The sequence below is a fragment of the Vulpes lagopus genome, chromosome 10 (assembly GCF_018345385.1).
Source record: "Vulpes lagopus strain Blue_001 chromosome 10, ASM1834538v1, whole genome shotgun sequence".
Lineage (NCBI taxonomy): Eukaryota > Metazoa > Chordata > Mammalia > Carnivora > Canidae > Vulpes > Vulpes lagopus.
This window is the reverse complement of record NC_054833.1, coordinates 1,314,869-1,340,019: the sequence shown is the minus strand read 5'-3', so window position 1 is coordinate 1,340,019 and position 25,151 is coordinate 1,314,869. Positions and strand designations below refer to the sequence as shown.

General features: G+C 40.9%; 1 protein-coding gene across 3 annotated transcripts; it reads right to left on the bottom strand.

Moving 5' to 3' along the window:
• Nucleotides 1-1,110: 1,110 nt before the first annotated feature.
• On the bottom strand, nucleotides 1,111-24,143 carry ZNF184 (zinc finger protein 184). Of its 3 annotated transcripts, XM_041771493.1 has the most exons (6): nucleotides 23,905-24,137; nucleotides 23,223-23,366; nucleotides 15,645-15,712; nucleotides 7,084-7,210; nucleotides 6,673-6,768; nucleotides 1,111-3,533 (listed from the first exon to the last, which is right to left on the bottom strand). In XM_041771493.1, the coding sequence occupies exons 2-6, from the start codon at nucleotides 23,227-23,229 to the stop codon at nucleotides 1,576-1,578; spliced, it is 2,256 nt and encodes a 751-aa protein (XP_041627427.1). In that variant the 5' UTR covers nucleotides 23,230-23,366; nucleotides 23,905-24,137; the 3' UTR covers nucleotides 1,111-1,575. The 3 variants fall into 3 exon arrangements, with proteins under 3 accessions (XP_041627427.1, XP_041627425.1, XP_041627426.1); XM_041771491.1 differs by lacking the exon at nucleotides 15,645-15,712 and having other exon boundaries at nucleotides 23,612-24,143; XM_041771492.1 differs by lacking the exon at nucleotides 15,645-15,712 and having other exon boundaries at nucleotides 23,660-24,140.
• Nucleotides 24,144-25,151: the final 1,008 nt, after the last annotated feature.

The following is a 25,151-nucleotide window of genomic DNA, read 5'->3' as shown; positions in this document are numbered from 1 at the left end:
TTCAGTTAAGGAGGGGACAAGATTCCAGTGTAGGTTGCTAGCATTTAGATAAGCCAAAGACTGCACTATTTTCACTTGTGAAAATCTGCAGCACCCCCTCCTCCAAACCTCCCCTGTAGAAGAGTCTAGAACGTTTCTGTACTACCTTCTGTTCTCAGAGATCTCCATTCTCAAGGCCAGGCTGGGAAATTGTCAGTTGCTCCGAAAAGAGCTGCCTGATAATTAGACTAGATCGCGAAGGAAACAGGGGCCTTTCTCTTCCGTGCTTGGCCCATACAGATTTATGGCTTGCATGCTATCCTTACCAGGTTGGCCACCACTGGCCATACAGGCTGTGGGCTGCACACTGCCAGGGGCATCATTAGCCCTGTCATCTGCATTTGATAAGCAAATAAAATGACCTTTAAAAAGCTGTTGAGGGATCCCTGGGTGGCACAGCAGTTTGGCGCCTGCCTTTGGCCCAGGGCGCGATCCTGGAGACCCGGGATCGAATCCCACATCAGGCTCCCGGTGCATGGAGCCTGCTTCTCCCTCTGCCTGTGTCTCTGCCTCTCTCTCTCTCTCTGTGACTATCATAAATAAATAAATTTAAAAATATATATATATATAAAAAAATAAAAAAAAATAAAAAGCTGTTGAATTTCTGTACTTCAGTGAGGAAATAAATTAATCCTACCTCCCAGAGGTTGTGAGAACCCAATTTACAAAACAAGATGGTAGTCAAAATTATGTGTACAACAGCTAATCTCAGGCTCCTGGGAGGAGCCACATGACACAGCTATCAACTAAAGGAGTGGATAATGAAATCTATTCCAGTTCTTTCCAGGTGCATATTAAGAGTTCAAAAAACATACTAAAGCCTGGCCCCTACCCCCTGACCAATTTAATTACGTCTTCAAGGGTGGGGCCTTGGCAACAGAATTTTATAAAGTTCTTGAAGTGATTCCACTATTCAGTGAAAGTTAAATAACACTGGTTTAGCTATGGAAGGGGATCTTTGTAGTTGTGATGAACTTCTAGAATGTTAAAACGTGCTAAGAAGAGATAGTTAACAGGAAGGTTTAATACTTGCCCTGAGGTGAACTATTATATTACTGATAAATTATTAAGAATTTTTTACAATTATTTTTATTAAGAACCAGTAAATCAACTTAAATGCATCAGAACAGGAGCATAATAGATCCTCAGTCTAGTTACTGAAGCAAATGCTTTCTATTAGCAAAACATGCATAAATACACACACTCTAGATGCAACATAGGAAAATGCTGATGTATAGTAACCCTGATCAAGAATATATTGTGATTATTCAAAACTGGAATATAAAACTCCAAACCACTTCTGAAACCATCTACTCCAAACCCCTCATTCACAGAGCAAACTGAACCTTAAAACAGTTGAATTTTCCAATGTCACAAAGTTGCTTAAAAACATAATCGGATTACTTCAGCCTGATGTCCTTTCCATTCCATTGTGTGACAGTGTGTGACAGTGAAAAGTTAAAATATTTTAAGCACTTTCTCAGTTCCTCTGGTTCTTCAGTACTTAACAAAAGGACAAACCAGACTTCCTCAGAGTCATATGCCAGGGTGCAGTCTCTGATGTTTGTTGAGAGCAGACCGGTATCTGAAGGCTTTTCCACAATCATTACAGCCAAAAGGTTTCTCTCCTGAATGGATTCTCTGATGCTGAATGAGGTATGTGCTCTGGCTAAAAGTCTTCCTGCATTCATTACAGTTGTAAGGTTTCTCCCCCGTGTGAGTGTTCTGATGTTCAGTCAGATGTGTGCTCCGGCTGAAAGCTTTGTCACATTCGTTGCACTTATAGGGCTTCTCTCCAGTGTGAATTCGTTGATGCTGTGTCAGATGAGAGCTCTGGCTGAAAGCCTTTTCGCATTTATTACACTGGTAGGGTTTCTCTTCTGTGTGAGTTTTTTGATGTTGAGCAAGAGATGAACAGTGCCGGAAGGCTTTGCCACACTCGGCACACTCGTAAGGCTTTGCTCCTGTGTGGATTCTCTTATGTTGTGTGAGGTGTATGTTTTGGTTGAAGGCTCTCCCACATTCATTACACTTGTAAGGTCGCTCTCCAGTGTGTATTTTCCTATGCTGAATAAGGGAGGAGCCATAACTGAAGGTTTTCCCACACTCATGACACTGATAGGGCTTCTCACCTGTATGAATTCTCTCATGTTTAGCCAGAGATGAACTCCGAATAAAGGCTTTTCCACACTCCTTACATTCATAGGCTTTCTCCTGGGTATGTGTCTTCTGATGCTGATTAAGGTTGGAGAGGTAACTGAAAGCCTTCCCACATTCACTGCACTCGAAGGGCTTTTCTCTGGTGTGGATTCTCCGATGCTGAGTAAGGGAGGAACAGTAACTGAAGGCCTTTCCACATTCATTGCATTTGTAAGGTTTTTCTCCAGTATGAATTTTCAGATGTTGAGCAAGAGATGACCAGTAACTGAAGGATTTTCCACATTCGGCACAGTCATATGGTTTCTCCCCCGTGTGTGTTTTCTGATGTTGAGTGAGGTTTGAGTGCTGGCTGAAGGCTTTCCCACACTCGTTGCACTCATATGGTTTCTCACCCGTGTGGATCATGTGATGACGGATAAATGTTGAGGGACCATTGAAGGCCTTTCCACATTCATTACATTTATAGGTCTTCTCCCCGGTATGAATTTTCTGATGCTGAGTAAGATGTGTGCTCCTGGTAAAGGTTTTATCACATTCATCACATTTAAAAGGCTTTTCTCCTGTATGAATTTTCTGATGTTCCATAAAATGGCCTCTCTGGCTAAAGGCTTTTCCACACTCGTTGCAAGTATATGGTTTCTCACCCGTATGAATTCTCTGATGCTGAACAAGATGGGTCCTCTGACTAAAGGCTTTCCCACATTCATCACATTTATAGGGTTTTTCTCCAGTGTGAATTCTTTGATGTTGAGTAAGAGATGGACCCTCAATGAAGCCCTTCCCACACTGATCGCACTTATATGGTTTATCTCCAGTATGAATTCTTTGATGGTTTATAAGGTTCTCACTCCGACTGAAGGCTTTTTCACATTCGTTACATTTGTAGGGCTTCTCTCCAGTATGTGTTCTCTGATGGCGAATAAGAGCTGAACAGTAGCTAAAGGCTTTCCCACATTCATTGCACTTACAAGTTTTCTCTTTTTTAACTGGATTTATATTCTGTTTGACACTTGTTTTGGCAGAGGTCTCTTCTGGAGATTTTTCTTGTGTTATAAGGTTTGAACTCACACTGATGCTTTTCTCACAGTCATTAGTTACAGGGCCTCTCTCCCAGGTAGGTATTTTATTTTCAGTTATTTTTATTTCTCTTGCCAGGGTCTGTTTGTTTGCCTGCTGCTTCTCTACAATGCTCTCATACTCCCAACTTTCTAAAAAGTTAGAACTGCAAGGATCATCCCTCTTGTGTTTTTCCACGATTGCCTCTTCAGATGGCTGCTCTTCAGAAACATCCAGCTCTGGGACTGATATGCTATTTTCTGGTCTTGTCTCACAGTCTGAAAGAAAAAGAAAATGTCTATATTCTCTAAATGCAAGGGGAACAAATAATTGCCTTTGTTAGAAGGACCTAGCAAAGCTGAAAGTAAAGCTCTTAGGAAATCTTGAGGATTTTCAAGTATAGCCTATTATTTGGGGAAAAAGTTGGAAAGAGATAAGGATAATGATAAATAAAATATGAAAGTGGCAAGAGAATGTCTCAGTTTACAGATGATCTCTGAGAACCAGGAAGGTAGTAATAAATTAAAAACTGACCAGAGCAATGGCAGACAGCCAGGGACACTGGCAGACTAAGGTTGGCAGTGTGAACAGGACTCCTTGCCAATGTGCACAAAACAGAAATCTGAGACAAAGACTTCAAGTGTAGACAACTATGGAAGACCCAGCTGACCCTGAAACAGAGGGAACAGCTACATCTCTGCCAGAAGTGCAGAAGGCATATCCAGAGCACAGACTTTACAGGAGGAAGAGAACAAGTTCAACTCTAGATGTTTCAAGAATTAGGAAGAGAACAGAGGGACTAGACTGGAGTGGTGTTTTCGGGGGTGGAAGATGCCAAAAGTAAAAGCACCCAGATGTTCAAATGTCAGATAGGAAGGATCAGCACTGACAAGGGAGCAAAAGAATAGACGAAACAATAGGAATGTATGCAAGGAAAGAACACGTGGGGGTGGGGGGGTTCCTGAAGGTGGGTAACAGCAGGCTGGATAAAATATACTAATGAAAGTGAGCAGTTCATCAGCACACAAACAAGACAGCAAGGCACATAACCAGGAAGTGCAGTGTTGCTCAAGACAGGAAAGATGACAGCTAAAGAAGCAGGGGACTCAATGCTAGTAGATTCAGTAAAGAAAAAACCACATGGCTTTGGTTCCTTCCACTGGTGACAGGAGAGGACAGCAGATCCCAAAGAACCCTGAATCTCTTATGCTGCCAACCTCATGGCAATCAGCACCATCATCACTGCAAGCATGCACCATGGGGCAGATGGGGAACAGCTTCCCACCCCCTCCATTCTGGCACCCTAGGTATCAGCACAATGCAGGGAGGCCCAAGCAGACTCCTAACAGCAGTACTTCTCCAGCACAGACCAAATTAGTGCAGCACAGGTTTGGAGGAATGGCCATTTGTTCAGTATAAGAAATGGGTATGTTTTCACTAATAGAATGATGCCAAGATATATTTGTACAGCAGATGACCATAAAGAATACCTCCCAGAAGTAGTTCAGAGTGAAGAACACAGAGACCATGGGGTCTGAGGCCATTAAAGGGGGAAAGGGTGTCCAGCCCTGGAGCTGTAGTTGAAGGCAACAAACACAACAGACCATGACCAATGTTATCCACATTGTCATGTCTGAGATCAGTGGTAGGGCAAAGAATAAAGGATTGGAGCGAGTTCAGAAGGCCAGACTGAACAGCACCAATCCTACTGCTGAAAGGAATCCTCACTTTACTAATGCAAAGCTGTGGGCATCAACCACAATATTGCAACACCCCTATGGATAGGAAAATAAAGGATGCTGACAATCAGGCTGCAAAAGACCAAAGTAGACCCATAAGACAGAATACATAACAGGGTGACAGGTCTGCATTCTGTGTGTATGTGTGTGTGGGGGGCAGGTCTCCACAATAGCCCAGAGAAGATGGCATAAGGAAGGTAAGGAGAATGATACAGACAAGGCCCACGACCAGCAAGCCACCTCAATGTAGGTACTCAGACAACTTCCAATTACCTGTACATATCTGTAAAACCATAAACTATTCTTATGGAGATTAAAAACAGCAAATTAGCAGTTAAGATTAAGTCCACTCTGAATGCTAAAGAGGGAAGGCTAAGGGCTAGCTTACAAAGACTACCATCCTGTGGTCCTATTCCAGTAATAAAAAGTAAATCAGAGAATGGAGTCAAATATTTAAGTGATTGTCTTCTGCTTACCCACCAGATCACTGGGACCTATGTTATTATCTACACAATATGAGGTGTCTAGTATTATTTTTACCTAAATAAATCTCTTTTTGGTAATGACTAAAGCATTTTGTGCAACGTCTAGGATTTTTTAATACACAAATATTTTAAAATTGCCTTCTATTGGTTCAAGTTGGGATTTTTAAAACTTTAATTTGTAATAAAATCTGACAACTTTTTTCCAAAAGTTAAGCATGACTTAATAAAGCTCTGAATCTGTCTCAAAAAAAAAAAATCACTTTTCTAAATTGTGTTCCATAAAGCCATAAATTTTTACCTTAAAATCTTAAAGGTGAAGAATGAAAAGAAGGATTCATGTTTGGGAGGGTGGGGGGAGTTAGAATGCAACCCTGCTGGAAATTCATAATGCCCAATTATATATATAAGAAATCTCTGAGTGGTCTTTCAGTAAGAAACCTGCTAAAATTTTAGATAACCCAGCACTTCCCAAATTTGAACATGGAGTGCTTTTTTTCTCCCCATAAAAAAGAACCCCCATTCCCACCTCATTGATTCTGGAGATATATCCCTTGCCTAGTGTGACTAAGTTTTTATATTTTTTCAGGATCAGATCTTTAAACTCTGTGCAGTTTGGGAATTCATGGTTTACAATAAAGTTATTCATAATTTCAAGTTGTAGGATCAGAAGCTTAAGGAATAAGTGATTTTAAAAATGAAGACTGCAGGTATGGAACTCACTTTTGTAGAGTTTGGCTGGGAAAGCAAGGAGGTCTATTGGATGGTGGCCAAAAGGATGAACAGTATTGAGTAAAAGCATTTGGAAATTTAGAGTACTATTTGTTTGAAGGTACTAGCAACAGAGCCTGTAGATCCAATACAAACAAACTGTAAGGGCTGAAAAGTGGGTGATAATTAAGAGACTAGGATAATTAGGGACTAGGAGGTGGGAAAAGATGGAATCGAGAGTCCAGGTCAAGAGGCAGCCTTTAGAAAAAAGCAGGAACGATACCTCCTCTGAAAGGAGAATCAAAAAAGAAGGTATGTGGAGACCATTAGTGTTCTGACAAAGCTCAAGAGTCCATATGGATTCTCATTTCTCCACAGGAGACACTAAAGACAGGCAAGTACATCTATATTTCAGGCATAAAACCCTCTTATCAAGCTAATGGTTAGAGTTAATGATATTCATCCATCAGGTATCCATTACTTACCTCCAAAAGTACCTATTGGAATGCCAGGTTCAACGATCCATGGCTCCGTCCCTTGCTCTAACTGGGAAATCACATCAGGTTTGGAAACTTGGAGTCCTGTTCACAGGAGAAAAAAAGGTTCCTGACTACAGTAAGAGGAAAGTGCTACATGGGATAAATCTGATGGCAGTGAACGGCACATAAAGGCTTGATGTAACAAATTCCCAAACATGGTATCAATTGGCAACCGATATGGGCTTTGAAAAATTACTAGTTTGTACTTCTACTTGCTAGGAGAGTAGAAACCTTTTCAAAACCTTTCAAAATTTAGGAATCTTAGGTTCCTTAACTTCATCAAAGGCAAAAACTCACATAAGCACAAGAGACCCCTCCTCCTCCACACCCAGATGTTCACTCAGACATCATCCTTACCTATGGAGACCAGGTGGGTATAATTTTCTAGTGTCACATCCCTGAACAAATCTCTCTGGAAGGGATCCAGCTGTTTCCATTCTTCCTGGGTAAAGTCCACGATCACATCCTTGAAGGTCACTGATTCCTGAAATAGCGAACATATTTCTCCTTAGCCATAAAGCATTTACCTAGGAAAGGGGTGGAGTTTGCAATACTGATGGAAGTAAGGCAAAAGAACAATGGGGCTACGTGAATGACTTTGATGTTTCCTCTTTGAAATCAACATCAAAACAGTGCCTCATTCACTGGGTTACTGTGAGAAATTGATAAGAAATGTTCAACATGAAATACTTATTTAAGGTCTGGCATAAAACTAGTGCTAAGTCAATGTTGGCTACATAGTTCATCACCATCATCACCATCTCTGTGATCTAAAATAAAATACACAGAGTATTAATACTACCTATTAACATCAATAAAAGCTTTTACTACCCACAGTGTTTAAGAATAACCAAAAATGTTTTTGAAAGAATTTGGGGGAGGAGACTTGCCCTACTGCATTTCAAAATATACCAAGAGGGAAATTAAAGGGGAGTGGCCTAGTATGGAATAAAACTTGATGAAACAGACCCATGGTTATAAGAACAACAGGATTAGGTGACTTTCAAATTAGTTAAAAAGAGCTAAATTAGCCACTAAATAGTATCAGAACAAATGATTGTCTATTTGAGAAAAAAATTAAGGTGAATTTCTTACTTCGTGGCACACAAAAATTTCTGTTGGAGTAGAATCTTAAAGAAAAAGCAAAAATAGAACAAGAGCTAGGGTTTATAATACGCTTGAAATGAAAATCCGAACACAAAGAGACTGAAAGATATAACCACATAAAAATGTAAAACTTCTAAAATAAACCATAGACAAAAGACAATATTCTGAATTCCGATAAATAGAAAAAAGATGAACCCACAACAATAACAACAACAAAGCCAACAACGCAAAGAGCAAATTCACCCAGGACAGTGTTCTATAAGCCCTCTATAAAAAATGAGATACAACCAGACAGCAGGTTGGCTAATGCTGCTAAGTGTACATGGGCAGTGAGGTAGAGCAGCCCTGGACCCAGTAAAACTTTAAAAGCACCTATCACTCAATCCAGTTTTATTGCTTATAGGCATTTATTCTCCAGAAGCACTCAGAATGCAAAGACACATGCACAAGTACCCTTGCAACACTGTGGAGGGATAAGAAGCAAACTTAAATGTTCATTAATAGGATAGTGGTTAAAGGATTTATGGAATATCCATACTGAAGCCCTTGATAGGGACATTATGTTTTAAAGAATTTTTAAAAAATTTATTTATTCATGAGACATAGAGAGAGAAAATGGGAGAGAGACGGGGGCAGAGGGAGAAGCAAGCTCCATGCAGGGAGTCCGATGTGGGACTCTATCCTGACACTCTGGGATCACACCCTGGGCCAAAGGCAGGCGCTCAACAGCTGAGCCACCCAGGCGTCCCAATAGGGACATTTTTAAAATGAAGTATCTCTAGATGCACTGATTAAGAAATGCATGTGATATTAAGAACAATATATATGGCATGATCCTGTTTTTATTTTTATGACTAGGAAGGCTTATATATAAACAGGAAAAAAACCTGAAAAAAGACATTACCAACATTATCAGTGGGCCTGTGTGGTGGGACTTGGAAGCACTACAGGGGATGTCCTACCTTTGCTTTGTTCTGTATTTGAAACTGGGTGAGTTAGTTTTGTTTTAAAATTGGTAAATCAGGGGCACTGGGATGGCTCAGTCAGTTCAGGGTCTGCCTTCTGCTCAGGTCATGATCTTAGCGTCCTGATATCGAGTCTCACGTTGAGCTCCCTGCTCATCAAGGAACCTGCTTCTTCCTTTCCCTCTGCTCATGCTCTATCTCAAAATTAATAAATAATATATTTAAGAATAAATAAAAATAAAATTGATCAATCAACCCATGAGATTTCTGTTTCTAACGAGAACAGAGCAAGTAGACTAGCTCTGCCAGTGTCAACAACTACCCAACTGAACGATCTATCTGGAACAAATGTTTTTATATTTGAACAGCAGGCAGGACAGACGATCACGAGCCTCACAACACCCTCAGCATCCTGCCTGGAGGCACCCCAGGCTGGAGGGGAGGAAGGCAGAGCCCCTAAAGAATGGTGGTCCTACTAAGCTCAAGACACAAAAGCGACTGCTGAAGAATATGGATACAGGGAATCTGCAAGAAGATACTGCAGAGTGGGGAGCTATACAAGGAGGAAGTTCAAAAACCGGTGCCGATACTATGGTCTCCACAGACAAGATGAAGTCAGCAGTATGACAGAGGGATGAAGAGACATGCACGCTCAGCTCCCACAGACGGTGCCAACACATTTCAGAAGCAAGGCAAGTTTGCCTGTCAGGAAAGAGCAAAAGCAGCAGGTCTGATTTGTACGACCTTTACTAATCTAACAGGGAGAACCCGATCCATGTTTCTGAGCCTTAAGCTCTGATATCTAATGTTACATCGTCACTGACTGATGGCATGACCGCGTGCCTGGAGGGGGATGTCCCAGACTGTCAGCACTGTTGAAAGTGCAGATGAAGGCATCATGCACATATAGTGCCTGCTCTGGGATCTGCACCACAGCTGCTCAACGGCAGGTATGTGCCGAGGGGGTCAGTGCCTTTAAAAAAAAATTTATTTATTTATTTATTTATTCATGAGAGACACAGAGATAGAGGCAGAGACACAGGTAAAGGGAGAAGTAGGCTACCTCCTGGGAGCCCAATGCAGGACTTGATCCCAGGACCCCAGGATTACGACCTGACCCAAAGGCAGATGCTCAACAACTGAGCCACCCAGGCACCCAGACCAGCTCCCTCCAGGAACTCTGGACTCCAAGACAAGTGGCTTCTCCAGGTAGACATTTCTCATATCTCTGTGGATCACAGCTATAAACAAAGTGTCTTTGTGCGACCATCATGGAGGGAGGACTCCGAAGCCTGCACCTGATTTCTTTAGATTCCACTCGTGAACACCTTTTTCTTCTGGATCCTGTTGTGTATCCTATGTTGTAATCATCTTTAGCCCTAAGTCATGCCATTGACTTAGGGGACTCATTCTAGCAAATCACTGACTTACAAGAGTGATCATGGGGCTCCCTGAAAAACAGTCCCAGAGTAAGGCTGGGCTAGATCAGCCCTAATAAAGCTTGTGATTCAAAAACAAACCTCAGAAGGATCAGGCTGTGGTCAGGATGAGAGTAATAAGACTGGATTCACATTCCTGCATGAAATAACAAAAAAAACTCCAGACAAAACATAGGAAAACCGTTTCCAAGCAAATGATCTCATACAACAAAGAACAGCGATCCCGAAGAAGTAGTAAACCAAAGAGGTGAGTCACAATTGCTCCAGCTTACTGCACTGAGTTTCCAGACAGGAATGCAGAGGGGGAGCACTCAGGGGCTGCCCCAGAGCTCCCCAAGCTGAGAGTCTGGGGAAGCCAAAGGGACTGGAGGTCACAGGACAGAGTACTACAGGTGAGAGTCACATAGGAAAGAAGCAAGGAGGACTTGGCAGAGCACCATCAGTGGGTGGTTGTGAGAGACCACCCAAGGCTGGGGAAGAATCACCCAAAAGGATTCAAGAGAGTAGTACTGGTGCTCAAAAAGTGCCGGAAGTAGAGTCTCCTTTCCCACTGGTCAAACTGTCAAGTTGCACAGTTCATTAGACACTGGGTAAAATACTGAGCAAGGCTGTGTCTCAACAGTGGGACCAAGCAGCCAGAGACCACACGTTGCTCTGCTTCACCTAATAAATCTTAGAAGCCAGATCTGAAAAGAAACACACTGTTTCAAGTAACTCAACTACATCCCAGAGTAAGGCTCAAGAATATTTTATAGAAACACAAAAGTACACAGAACCCAATAAGGTAAAATTTACAGTGTCTGCCATTCAATCAAAGATGATCAGGTCTGCAGAGAAGCAGGAAAATACAACTTGTAATGAGGAAAAAATTAATCTGTTAAAGCCATCCCAGAACACAAATGCTAAGACTAACAGATGACAGCAGTAAAAATTATTATGAATGTATTTCGTATGTTCAAAACGTTAAGAGACATGGAAGATATTTTCTTAAAAAACCTAAATGGAATGTTTAGAGCTAAAAATGAGAACGTTCAGAGATGAAAAGCACACTGAATAGTATTCACGGCAGATCAGGCATCAAAGAAGGAAAAATTCATAAATTCAAAGACAACAAAAATAGAAAATATCAAAAGTGAAACAGAAAGGAAAACAGAACTTATAAACAGAGATGGCATCAGAGAGCTATGGGCAACTTCAAGTGGCCAATATGTGTGCAACTGGAGTCCCTGCAAACAAAAAAAAAAAAAAGAGAGAGAGAGGAATAGAAAAAATTGAAGAAATAAAGCATAGCTCTTTAGTTTCTAAACTTGATGAGAAGTATAAACCCACAGATCTAAGACACTCAATGAACTGCAAGCCTACGAGACACAAAGAAATCTACACCAAGGCGCATCCTAATCAAGTAGCACAAACCCAGTGAAAGAGAAAATCTTACAAGCATACAGAGCAACGAAGACACATGAATGTAAAGGAACAAGAATGAAAAAGGGTAGATGCCTTTTTGTTGGAAGCAATGCCTTTTTTCTTTTTTTAAAAAAGATTTTTTTTTTTATTTATCCATGAGAGAGAAAGAGAAAGAGGCAGAGACACAGGCAGAGGGAGAAGCAGGCTCCATGCAGGGAGCCTGACGTGGGATTTGATCCTGGGTCTCCAGGATCACGCCCTGGGCTGAAGGCAGCACTAAACTGCTGAGTCACCTGGGCTGCCTTGCTGGAAGCAATGCAAACAAGAAGAAAATGGAGAAACAACTTTATATACTGAAAACTGTCAAACTAGAACTGAAACAGAGGAAAAATAAAGACTTCTTCAGGCATAAAAACTTGAAGGGATTCATGACCAGTGGACTGCACTATGGGAAATTGTAAAGAAGCCCTTCACACAGGAGAACAAATGATGCCAGATGAGAAAAAGGATCTACAACCAACATTTCTCAACCTTATCATTACTGCTCTTTTGGACCAATCATTCTTTAAAATCACTGCAGGGGCAGCATCATAGGCATCACCCCACTGGATGCCAGTAGCACTTCCCACCAAGTTGTAACAACCAAGTCTCCTAACATTTCCAAATGTCTCAAGGGTCAAAATCACCCCTAAGTGTCAATCACTGATATACATCATAAAGATTAAAAACACCATGGGATGCCTGGGTGGCTCAGCAGTTGAATATCTGCCTTTGGCTCATGGGATCGAGTCCCACATCGGGCTTCCTGAATGGAGCCTGCTTCTCCCTCTGCATATGTCTCTGCCTCTCTCTCTCTGTGTATCTCATGAATAAATAAATAAAATCTTTAAAAAAGAAAAGATTAAAAACACCAGAAATCTAAGTGTGTGGATAAATATATATAATCTTTTCTTATTATTTATTACATCTCTTTAAAAGATAATTGCTTAAAAATATCAAGTATTGTGGGGTTTGCAGCACAAGTACTAGTAAAGTATGTGACAACAATTACATTAAAAACTGGGAAGAGGGATCCCTGGGTGGCGCAGCGGTTTGGCGCCTGCCTTTGGCCCAGGGCGCGATCCTGGAGACCCGGGATCGAATCCCACATCAGGCTCCCGGCGCATGGAGCCTGCTTCTCCCTCTGCCTGTGTCTCTGCCTCTCTCTCTTTCTCTCTGTATGACTATCATAAATAAATAAAATTTAAAAAAAAAAAAAAAAAAAAAAACTGGGAAGAGGGCAGCCCCGGTGGCTTAGCGGTTTAGCGCCGCCTTCAGCCCAGGGTGTGATCCTGGAGACCCGGGATTGAGTCCCATGTCAGGCTGCCAGCATGGAGCCTGCTTCTGTCTCTCTCTCTCTCTCTGTATCTCAAATAAATAAGAAATATTTAAAAAAAAAAAAAAAAAAAAAAAAAAACCTGGGAAGAGAGGGGCGCCTGGGTGATGCCTGGGTCAGTTAAACATGTCTTTGGCTCAGGTCATAATCCCATGATCCTGCAATCGAGCCCCATATCAGGCTCCCTGCTCAGTGGGGAGTCTGCTTCTCCCTCTCCCTCTGTGCTCTCTCTCTCTCAAATAAATAAAATCTTAAAAAAAAAAAAAAAAAAAAAACACCCGGAGGAGAGAAATGAAAGTGCACTACCATGAGGTTCTTCCAGTCTTCACAAACAGAATTATCACTTGAAAGTAAGAGGCGATAAATATGTATACCTTAAGCAACAAAAAAAAATAACAAAGGGTTATGGCTAATAAGCTAATGAAGAAAATAAACTGGAATCCTAAGCAACATTCAGTTTCCAAAAGAAGGTAAGAATGGAGGAAAAAGGGAATGAAGGCAATACGAAAAGAAATAGCTAGATGATATTTAATCACATCAATAATCATATTACACATAAATATCACATTGAATGTAAAATCATATTAATAAATGGTCTGAATACCCCAATTAAAAGGCAGATTGCCAGACTGCACTGAAATAAGGAAAACCCAATGAACTCCATATCACCTACAAAAAAATATAAAGACACAAATTAAAAGCCAAAGGATGAAAAAAAGATATGCCATGCTGACACTAATCAAATATCAAAGTAAGCTTCAAAGCAAACAATAAAAAGTTCATTTTTCAATGATAAATAAGGTCACTTGGTTAAGAAGACATAACAATCCCACATATTTATGCACCTAGTTGCAGCTTCCAAAGACATGAAGGAAAAACTGATAAAACTGCAAGGAGAAATACACAAATCCACATAATAAATTTCAATATCCCCATCACAACATTTGACAAAACAAGTCAATAGAAAATAAGGATATAAAGCATCTGAACAACACTCAACCAGCTTGACTGAACAGATACCTGTGGTAGATGGAGTAGTGTCCCTCCCAAGACATCCACATACCAATCCTTCAAACCTATGAAATTATTACCTATTACCTCATTTAAAACAAGAGACACTGCAGATGTGATCATGTTGAGGACTTGAAGATGGGAAAATGATCCCAGATTACAGGGGCGGGCCCAATGTAATCAAGAGTCCTTGTAAGAGGGAGGCAAGAAGATCAGGGAGCAGATGTGAAGATAGGAGAAGAGTCACAGAGAGATTTACAGACGCCACTAATGGCTGCGAAGGTGGAGGAATGGGACACAACAAGTCCAAGAATACAGAAGCTGGAAAAGGTAAGGGAACAGATTCTGCCCTACAGACTTCAGAGGAATGCAGTCCTGCCAACTCATTTGGACTTCTGACCTCTGTAACTGGAAGACAGTAAGTGTGTTGTTTTAAGTCGTGATGCTTCTAAAAGGAAACTAATGCATTCTTAGAATACTCTACCCAACAGCAACAAAATATACATTCAAGTCCTCACTGCTCATTTACCAAAGTAGACCAAATAAGGGCAAAAGAAGTCTCAAATTCAGTAAGATTCAAGTCATACAAAGTATGTTCTCTAATTGCATATATTCACTATCTTGATTATGGTGATGGCTTCCTGAATACAAAGGTATGTCAATACTTACCAAGTTATACACTTCAAATATATGTAGCTTATTCTCACATTATACCTCAATAAAAACAAAGTGATACCAGAAGTACTTGAGCTGAAAGTGGGAAGAACTGGGATCATTTCCTTGATAAGATGACTACACTGTGGGGCAGAAAGTAGGGGAAAAGTCTAAGAAGGAGTCTGATGAAGGGAGGCCTTGAGGTGAATCATTCCTGCTGGAACAATGGTTACTTTTTTTTTTCCAATGGTTACTTTTTTTGCCTAAATTCTCAGTTACTGGTTTTTCCTAAAACAAGATCCTGTCCCTTTCTCCCTCAAAAACCATTAATGGTTCAGAAATGGCCTACAGAATAAAGCCTTCAACTTCTCATCTAGATAACTGAGGCCTGCCATATTTCAACTTATTTAATTAACCATTTGTTTACCATCTGCCAAAATAAACCATCTTTCTAATTCCTCTGTAACACCTGTTAATTCTAGTGACACTTTGCTCAGTCTTCCCCATTGCTAGAATCCAACCCATCTCTCCCACATTACTTGTCTAAATATCCAAATGTCCCATATCCTGGGAGAGGTAGTGCATATCCCATTCCCCTTGAAACTCTCCTGACCCCTCCACACTACACATTTGTACATTCTTTATCTTTCACAGTACTCATTTAATTTTTATATTTATCTGTTCTGGTTTTTAGCAGTCAATTAGTCTATTCAAGTAAAGGATTAAATTTTGCACTCCCTTTGCTCTATCACTGTTGGAGCATGACAAGACACCAAGCAAGAGGGTAAGTAGTGAACATGTATTAGTGATGCTGGAGAGACAGAGGTGCAAAGAAGGTCACTGAGCAGTTGGGAGCCCAGAATGAATTCCCAACATTGGTTTTTATAAATGAACATATACCACAGCAAAAAATTCACAATCCACTGTGCAGACTAAGATGGCATTTCAGGAATTCCAACTTACTTGAAAACTGGTTGATGCAAGTAAAGTGTGTTCCGCTTGGAGGAGGGCAGGCTCCGGAGAGGAAGGGTCTGGAGGAGAAGAAACACAATGAATCCTGTCCATAGTAGCTGTTTCCCAGCAATCTGTTAAGTTCAGATTCTCTTTCCATGTGAAAATAGTATGAAGTATGCCATTTTCTTACTTCTCTGAATGCAAAAAAAGTAAGCAGGATCATTGAGGACTAGGGCCCCAGTACACCTCATCAGTAGGCTTGGGAAGTAAAGCATGACTGTGACATTCACAGTTCTGTCCCCTAGATACGTACAGTATCCCTCAACTCAATATGTTCCGTATTAAGTCAGGCAAAGTATTTCCACAGCTTTCTCTGCTACATACAACATCTGAATAAATAATACAATTACTTCCCAAAAGTCTTCACAGGTCCTTTGAAACTCTAAATATAAAAATTTGTATTAACAGAAATTGAATATCATAATAGCATATATTACTTATACTACCTACCCACCAGAAAAATTAAATTGACATGGTCAGTACTAAATGCTGCCAAGCACGTAGAGCAACTGGAACTTTTGTGCATTGCTGTGGGGTGTAAATTTATTAAACCCATAGGAAAACTGTTTTTGCAGTTATATACTAATGTTAAACATATGCTTGTTCTGAATTCAGCACTTGTGTGCATACAACAACCACATACAACCACAGAAGTGAAGGCCATGACCACCTAAAGTCTTGTAAAAGACTGTTTATAGCATATTTATTCATAAGATCCCCAAATTGAAAATAGCCCAAATGTCCTTCCACAGGTGAATGGATAAATAAACCACAATATTTTCATACAACAGAAAAGAATGAGCTATTGATATACCTAATAACATGGATGCACCTCATAATGCTGAGCAAAACAAGCCAAACATAAAAGAATACATAACTATATAATTCCATTTACATTAAAAAAAAAAAACAGACCAAACTGACCTATGGTAATAGTAGTTAGAACAGTGGTTACCTCGGGAGGGATAATAACTGGACAGGACCACAAGAGAAAGTTTTGGGGCATCAGAAACATCCTACATTTTACTGTAGGTGGTGATTTCCACTGTTATATAATATATAAAAATTAATCAAACAATATAGAATTGTGCACTTAACATATGTAACTTATACGTCAATAAACAAAAACAAACTTTGCTTTTGGGAAGGTCTATTCAAAGTAATGGTTAACAGGAAAGCCCAATTCTCAGAAAGCTGAGGAAGCAATAAAAGAAGCTATTTATTATTCTCAACTTAAATTTGATCAGTAAGGGAAAACTGATTTGTAATAAAAACCTTGAGGGAAAAAATGAAGATGTGATTTTAGAATTTTTAACAGCAAAGGATATGTTGTGCATATACAGATATGTAACCAAGACTTTAGGAAAATAGAATCAAGAAAAATGTCTCGGGTAAAGATGCTCCTCACTTCAAGTAACAGAAACCAACAGAACCAACAACAGTGAGACCTGCAGAAACCAACCATGCTGGTTATGGTGAATGGCAATAATAAACGCTCAGTAAATGTTACAAGTGTTATGATTATAAAGGCAGAGACATATGAAAAGTAATCCTAACTATACAATTGTGAAAAAAATCCCAAGAAGAAAAAAAAAGCAAGGACTTAAAATCACTCTGGCTGATTTACATTTATAAAAGATACAACAGGCAAAGAATTGAATAATGATATCAACGTGGCAGATTAAGAGTGTAAAAGAACCTTCCCTGTAAAAGAACATGGATTTAGACCATCCCTGTGGTGAGGGTATCTCTGTGGAAGTCCAGGAGTCCAGGAGAGAAGTTTTGGCATATGGTGGAAGCAAATAATAATAATCCAGGACTGAATGCACTGATGATGTAAGAGACAGTTTCACTTTGTGTCACAGCCCCCATCCCCACGGTGTAAAGCTCAGAGCCAAGAGAAACCTTCCAGACCATTGCTCCCAGATAGTAAAAGTGAGTGTTGGGCACTCAGCTTCCCTAGTTGTGTGGGATGCCACCAAAAAGACCCACTTCCTTCTCATCCATCCAGAACACTGAAGTGTCCAAGGGACTGGGGGGCAGGGAGCAGCTGGGGAATAGCAGTCAATACTCTTGGAGGGCACAAAGGACCACAGAGTGTACTAGCCACTTAATGGACTCCATTAGGAAGCCTGCCAAAGAGCCACTAGGGATGCTCCCCCGCACATTCCCCCAACTAGCCTATGGGCACCCCAATGGTCTACATGCCTCACCTGCACACCCTTCCTGTGGCTGGCTCCCTGTGTAAATCCCTGATGAGAGCGAGAGCAAGTCAGGCTCTTGCCAGCTTGACTCTGCAGGTCTGGGCAGAAAGCACTAAACCCTAAGCATTCGTACCACCAAGGAAGAGCAAATGGGAGTCTGCCGCCACCCAGCCTCACTCTGCAGGACTGAGAGGAGATATGCAATTTTAAGAAATCCTCCCCACAAGGGAAGAAAAAGTATGGGGCAGACATATCCACAGAAGGTCTGAGAACACCTGAGCATCCATAACAGGGCTGACAGAAGGTACTTTTCTCCTGAAGCCAGTAACTAAAGACAGGAGGAGGAAGTAACTGCCTCTTCAAATGCAAAGACGTAACCCCAGACTTCAAGAAACATGAAAGATCAAGAACACACGACATTACCATAGAAACACAGTAATTTTCCTGTAACTAACCCTAAAGAAAGGGAGATTTATGACTTACACAATAAAAACATTCAAAATAGTCATTTTAAAGATACTCAGTGAGCTATAAGAAAACACAGAAAAAAAAAAAACACAGAAAAACATGTAAATGAAATTAGGAAAACAATATACAAAACTGGAAGTTTAACAGATAGATAGAAATCATAAACAAAAAGCAAAATGACAAATTCTAGAGCCAAACAACATAATGAAATGAAAAATGCAATGGAAGACATCTACTGCCAACTGGACCACGCAGAGGAAAGAAGCTGGGGGACAGAACACAGGTCACTGGAAATTATCCAGTCACAGGAGAATACAGAAGAAAAGGAATAAAAAAACCCAATGTAGGATACCATTAAAAGATACAACCCAGCCATTACTGGAGTCCCAGAAGAATAATGGGGAAAAAGGGACAGAATGCTTACCTAAAGAAATAGTAGCTAAGAATATCCCAAGTCGTGGCAGAAACTAGGACCTCCAAGTTCATGAAGCTCAGAGGTCTCCAAATAATTTCCACTGAAAAACATCTTCTCTAAAACACATTATGATGAAACTATCTACGATCAAAGACAAAATTATAAAAGCAGGAAGAGAAAAAAGTGCTAAAAGAGAAAAACTGCCAACCAAGAATATGTTACCCAGCAAAGTTGTGCTTCAGAAATGGAGAGAGAAAGACAAAAAACCTAAAGGAGTTTGTCACCATTTGTTCACAAGAAATACTGAAAGACATCTTTCAAGTTGAAATGAAAGGATGCTAATTAATATCACGAAAACAGGATATTATAAAACACACTGGTAAAAATAAGTGATAGTCAAATTCAAAACACCCTAATACTGTTACATGGTTGTGTGTTCAACACCAATTTTTATGTGATGGTTAAAGGACAAGAATATTAAAACTATAGCCACAATAATGTATTAATAGATACAAAATATAAAAAGATGTGAATTGTGACACCAAAGACATAAAATGGAAGGAGCAGTAAAAAGGTAGAGGATTTTTTGGTATGCAATTGAAGTTAGTTATCAGCTTGAAACAGACTGTTTTATCTAGATGTTTTACATAAGCTCCAGGATAACCACAAAGCAAAACCTAGAGTATACACACAAAAGATAAAGAAAAGGAAATCAGAGCATACCTCTCTGGAAAATTATTAATTCACATGGGAAGACAGCAAAAGAGGAAGAAAGGAACCAGGGAAGTATAAAACAGCCAGAAAGTAACTAATAAGGCATTAGTGGGTCCTTAGTTACTAATAATTAAACACAAATGGATGAATTTCTCTAATCAAAAGGAACAGAATGGCTGAATGGTAAAGAAAATCAGACCCACCTATATGCAGCCTTAGAAGAGACTCACTTCAGTTTTAAGAGCTCACTAGACTCAAAGTAGATGGATGGAAAAAGATATTCCATCCAAATGGAAATTCCTGGGAAACTAAAATGGATGTAAAGTCACAAACTGAAAAGAGACAAAGGGGCCATTATGCAATGATAAAGGAGTTAATTCATATATCCAGAGAATATAATAATTATAAATACATATGTACCTAACATCAAAGCTCCTAAATCTGTTAAGCATATACTAACAGATTTCAAAGGAAAAACAGACAACAATGTAGAACAATAGTAGAAAACTTCTGGGCAGCCCAGGTGGCACAGCGGTTCGGTGCCGCCTTTAGCCTGGGGTGTGATCCTAGAGACCCTAGAGATCGAGTCCCACACCGGGCTCCCTGCATGGAGCCTGCTTCTCCCTCTGCCTGTGTCTCTGCCTCTCTCTCTCTCTCTCTGGGTCTCTCGTGAATAAATGAAATCTTTAAAAAAAAGAAATAGGAGACTTTAGTATCCCACTTTCAGCAATGAATAGATCATCCACACAGAAAATTAACAAGGAAACCTTGGACTTGCACCTACCTTAGGACAAATGGATCTAAAACACATAATACAGAACAGAATACACATTCTTCTCAAGGACACAAGAGCTTTCTCCAGGATAGATCACAAAACTAGCCTTAGCAAATTTAAAACTAAAATCATATTCACCGTCTATTTCAACAAAAATAGTATAAAACTGGAAAAATTCAAAAAATAGTGGACACTAAATAACACACTCCTGAACAACCAAAAGGGTCAAAGAATAAATCAAAAGATATCCTGAAACAAATGAAAATGGAAACAAAATACCAAACATATGGGATATAGCAAAAGCAGCTCTGAGATGGAATTATATAGTGCTTAATGTCTACATTAAAAAAATGAAAGATCTCAAATAAATAACCTGGCTTTACACCTAGAAAAGGAACAAACTAAGGCCCAAGTTAGCAGAAGAAAGGAAATAAAGATAAGAGCAGAGATAAATGAAATAAAGATCAGAAAAATAACAGAAAAGATCAATGAAACTAAGAGTTGGTTTTTTGAAAAGGCAAACAACATTGAAAAACTTTTAGCTAAAGAAAAAAAGGGGAAAAAGTTTAAATAAATAAAATCAGAAAAGAACAAGGAGACATTACAACTCATACTATAGAAATACAAAAAGGATCAGAAGAAACCACTGTGCCAACAATGTGGATAACCTATAAAACATAAATTCTTAGAAACATACAACCTAATAAAACTGAATCATGAAGAAACAGAAAATTTGAACAGACCAATATGGAGTAAGGAGACTAAACCAGTGATTAAACACCTCCCAACAAAGACAAGCTACGTTTGAAACTGTTTCACTGGTCAATCTGTCTAATATTGCTAGAAAAATTAATGCCAATACTTTTCAAATTCAGCCTAACAGCATATAAAACAAACCTACAGCTAATATCATACTCAATGGTGAAAGGCTCAGAGTTCCCTCTAAGATAATCGACAAGAGGAGGTAGCCCACTCTCACCTTTTCTATTCTATTTAGCATAATACTAGAAGTCCTAACTGGAATGATTAGGCAACAAAAAGAAATAAAAGCCATCCACACTAGAAAGAAAGAAATAAAATGATCTGTTTGCAGATGACACACAGAGAAAAATCTTAAAGACTCATCACATTGGACAACTTAAACTTACACAATGTTAGGAGTCAAGTATATCTCAGTATAGCTGGAAAAAATTTTTTCTTAGCAACATTTTGTAGCTTTTAGTGTACAGATCTTACACATACTAATTATATTCCTGTTTCATATTTTTGGTGCTATTATAAACAGAACTGTTATTTTTTTGAAACTTACAATTGTTTACTGATAATGTAATGAAAGACAGTTCATTTTTTAAATTAAACTTTTTGTTTTGAGGTAATTTTAGATACACATGAAGTTGTTAGAGATTTTCTGCACTCTTAAAAAATCAAGGACTAATATAAGGCAGATCTCAAACCTACATAAATAAGTGATGTTAAAACTTTTAATAATATTACATTCAAAAAGAAACTGTGTGATAATAGGTTAAACCAAACTTGGCTGCATACCCATACTTAAAGAATGTAAAAGCAATGACAATGCAGAGAAAAGTCTAGTGATATATCACACAGCTCTGTCCTAACTCTGACCTGTTCAAACATGAAGGAAGAAATAGAAGGAATATTCATTAAAGATGCCAGTGACGTCAAGTTGGGAGAATTAAAACACTGATTTTTTTAAATTTTTATTTATTTATGATAGTCACACACAGAGAGAGAGAGAGAAAGGCAGAGACATAGGCAGAGGGAGAAGCAGGCTCCATGCACTGGGAGCCCGACGCGGGATTCGATCCCGGATCTCCAGGATCCCGCCCTGGGCCAAAGTCAGGTGCTAAACCGCTGCGCCACCCAGGGATCCCTAAAACACTGAATTAATGAGGATTCATAATTATTCTGACAGGTTGGAAAATGGCCAAAAACCTGAACAATCATATACGTGAAGTCCTGATATTAAGGATAAAAAACAATGATCTCACACAAGGATGGCATAAATCTAGTTCACTACAGTTTATGTAAAAAAGATCTAGGGCTTACCACATAATATCGATGATTTTTTTCAAAGCAAATATAAACTGATTCTAAACAGCAGAAGTATAAACCAAACTCAAATAAGTACTTTTAGGTACTAAAGGTCTACAGAATTTATCACAAAGACATCTAAAGAACTATGCTTAATTGCAGGCAATGCATTTTTTTTTTTTTTTTTTTTTTGCCACAGGCAATGCATTTTAAGAAGCAAAGCTCTTGGGCAGGAGAGTCTTGGGAAAAGAGGTCCAGACATATCATATGAAGACCCATCAAAGGAACTGAGGCTGTTTTGCTTAGAAAAGAAAAGAATTTGTGAGTAGGTGTTTTAACAGCTGAATTCACATTCTGCAGGACAGTAATGTCTCTTGCTTTTGGAGACTAAGAACTAAGATTCAACACAGAAGTTACAGGGATAGGCACTTCTGCCTAACACAAGGAACTTAAAAAGGGGGGGCGGGGCGGAAGAGCCACCAAGGGAATAGTGTGTACCCAAAATGGAGAGTTTAATGCCACACTCCATCAGTATGCATAGGCTTAGCAAACGGCCATCTGCCAGGGATACTATCCTTCTTGTATTGAAGGGACGATTACCAAGATTTTTTCTGACCACAAGATTATTTTCATATCTAAGAAATAAAAGTCATGTGAGGATCACAGACAACCTGAATCATCGCTCCTTTTCATTTCCCAATCCCGATGCCAGGGGTAATGAACTCTTCCTGCAAGTCTCTCCATGTAAACCTAAGTAAGGATCTCGCACCATTATGCAATCCAGTTTTTCTCTATCCTTGAGATAAGGCTCCCTCCTTCCACCTCTAACAGCTGTCAAGTATTTGATCTTCTTTTGCCCCCATCGCCCCGCTCTTCCATCCTCGGGTCCCCACTACCTTCCATCTCAGGAGCTCATTCCGTTCCTCCGGAGCCTGGACACGAGGGTTTCCCGAGCAGCGTCCTTCCAGCAGGGGCCTCGGTCTGGGGTTCAGCCGTCCGGCAAAGAGCAGGAGCCCTTCCACACGCTCAGGCTGGCGGCCCTGAAAGACACACGGGGTCAGCAGCCTGCGTCACAATCGCACTTCAGAGTTTTGCACTGTGGCGCAGAGAGCCTTGGAAAAGAGAAGTGCCCTCCGAGAGCCAGTGCACAGGCACTCCCGCTGAACAAAAAGAGAGTGGGGCACGAGGACGAAGGTTCAGCTCCAGATGCAGAGGAACCCTCGGTGCCCACCCCCCCACCCCCCACCCAACGCTGGCGGGAGCGCGCCCAGGCCCGGCCCGTTACCTCCGTGCACACTGGCGGGCTCCCGCCCTGGCTGGGAGGAAGACACACCTGTTGCGGGGAGGAAAGGCTGGAAGGTGGACAGACAGGGCGGGGCCGGGTGCAGATCCTTCCTCTTAGACCGGAACAAAAGAACAAAGCCTTCCAAGGGATCAGGGCGGAACCGCCCCGCATTGAAAAAAGAGAGGGGCTCTCCCACCGAGGACTCCCCGGCGCCCTCCCGCAGAGGCCGCGACCAGCCCGGCGATGAGGGTGACGTCACGCGGCCGCGAGGCGGACGGTTGCCATGGTGATACCTGGGCTTCCCTCCCTCTACGGCGATCCGCGCACTCGGATCCCGCGTCCGGAAGCACTGGGACAATCACCAGACGTGGAGAAGGGAGCTGAGGAGGTTACACTTCCCTAGCGCCAACCTCTTTTCACGCCTACTGCCGCTTCAACAGCCACTTCCGGTCGCGCGGAGAGAACCCCGCCCCCCGCTCGTGGGCAGCGTTCGGCCGTGCCGGGCAGACACGCAGAACTACGATTCCCAGAGGGCATCACGACGCTGAACCCCATTTCCCAGAGGCCTCAGCCAACGTGTAAGTTTTCCCATTGGGCAGGTCTCCCCGCCAATCACTGGCTTATAAACGCCTCCAGTGTCAGTAGGGGAACCGCGGGCACTTTCAAGTTTGTGTGACCGAGCAGCTTGCGAGCAAGCCGTGTATACACTTGTAGATAGTCTTAGGGCACACACAAGCACTCCACGATGTATTATTTGCCTTTATTCCTCTTCCCGCAACCTAGGGAGTGCTCTACTGCTTCGTCATCTTAAAAATTCTGCTCGTGACCTGTAATGTGACTTTCAGGGCTCTCAGACGGGTCCCAGAGGCCTGTGTTTTCTAAATGCTGGAGGAACCTGGGAGGTGTGGTGTCGGCGTTTTGCTCCGGGCACTGCGTGGTTTCGTCTTCCGTCAGCGGGTCGAGTGGAGCCCGACGCCGGGTCGCCAGCGTGTCCCTGGCACAGGAGGACCCCGTGGAAGTGGGGAGGGTTTCTGTGCTCCCCAGGCACTTCCGAGCTGTGGACCCCAGCTCTGGGGTGAGGGCCAAGGTCAAGTTAGTCCGTCAGCTGGCCTGGCCATCGGGAACACTGAACTTGGAAATCCTAACACGGAGTAAATGGAAAACATCCACACAGGGAAAGGAACTATCATAAACTAAACATACTCTTATGATATGATCTAGCAATCTCACTCCTTGGTATTTGAACAACTCAATATATTTACACAAAGCCAGCACACCCATGTACTGAACACTCCAATTTGAGAACCAAAGTCATCACCAGGATCCCAGAAACTCCTCCCAAGGGTAATTATTATTCTGATTTCTAAAAGGATAGGTTAGTTTCACCTGTTTTTGAACTTTCAAAAAATAGAATGCACTACAGTCTGTATTCCTTTGTGCCTGGCTTTTCCTATTCAATACTGTGTGAGATTTCATCCATGTGATTGTGTATTCTTGTAATTCCTTCTACTCTGTGTTGTGAAATTACATTATATGAGAA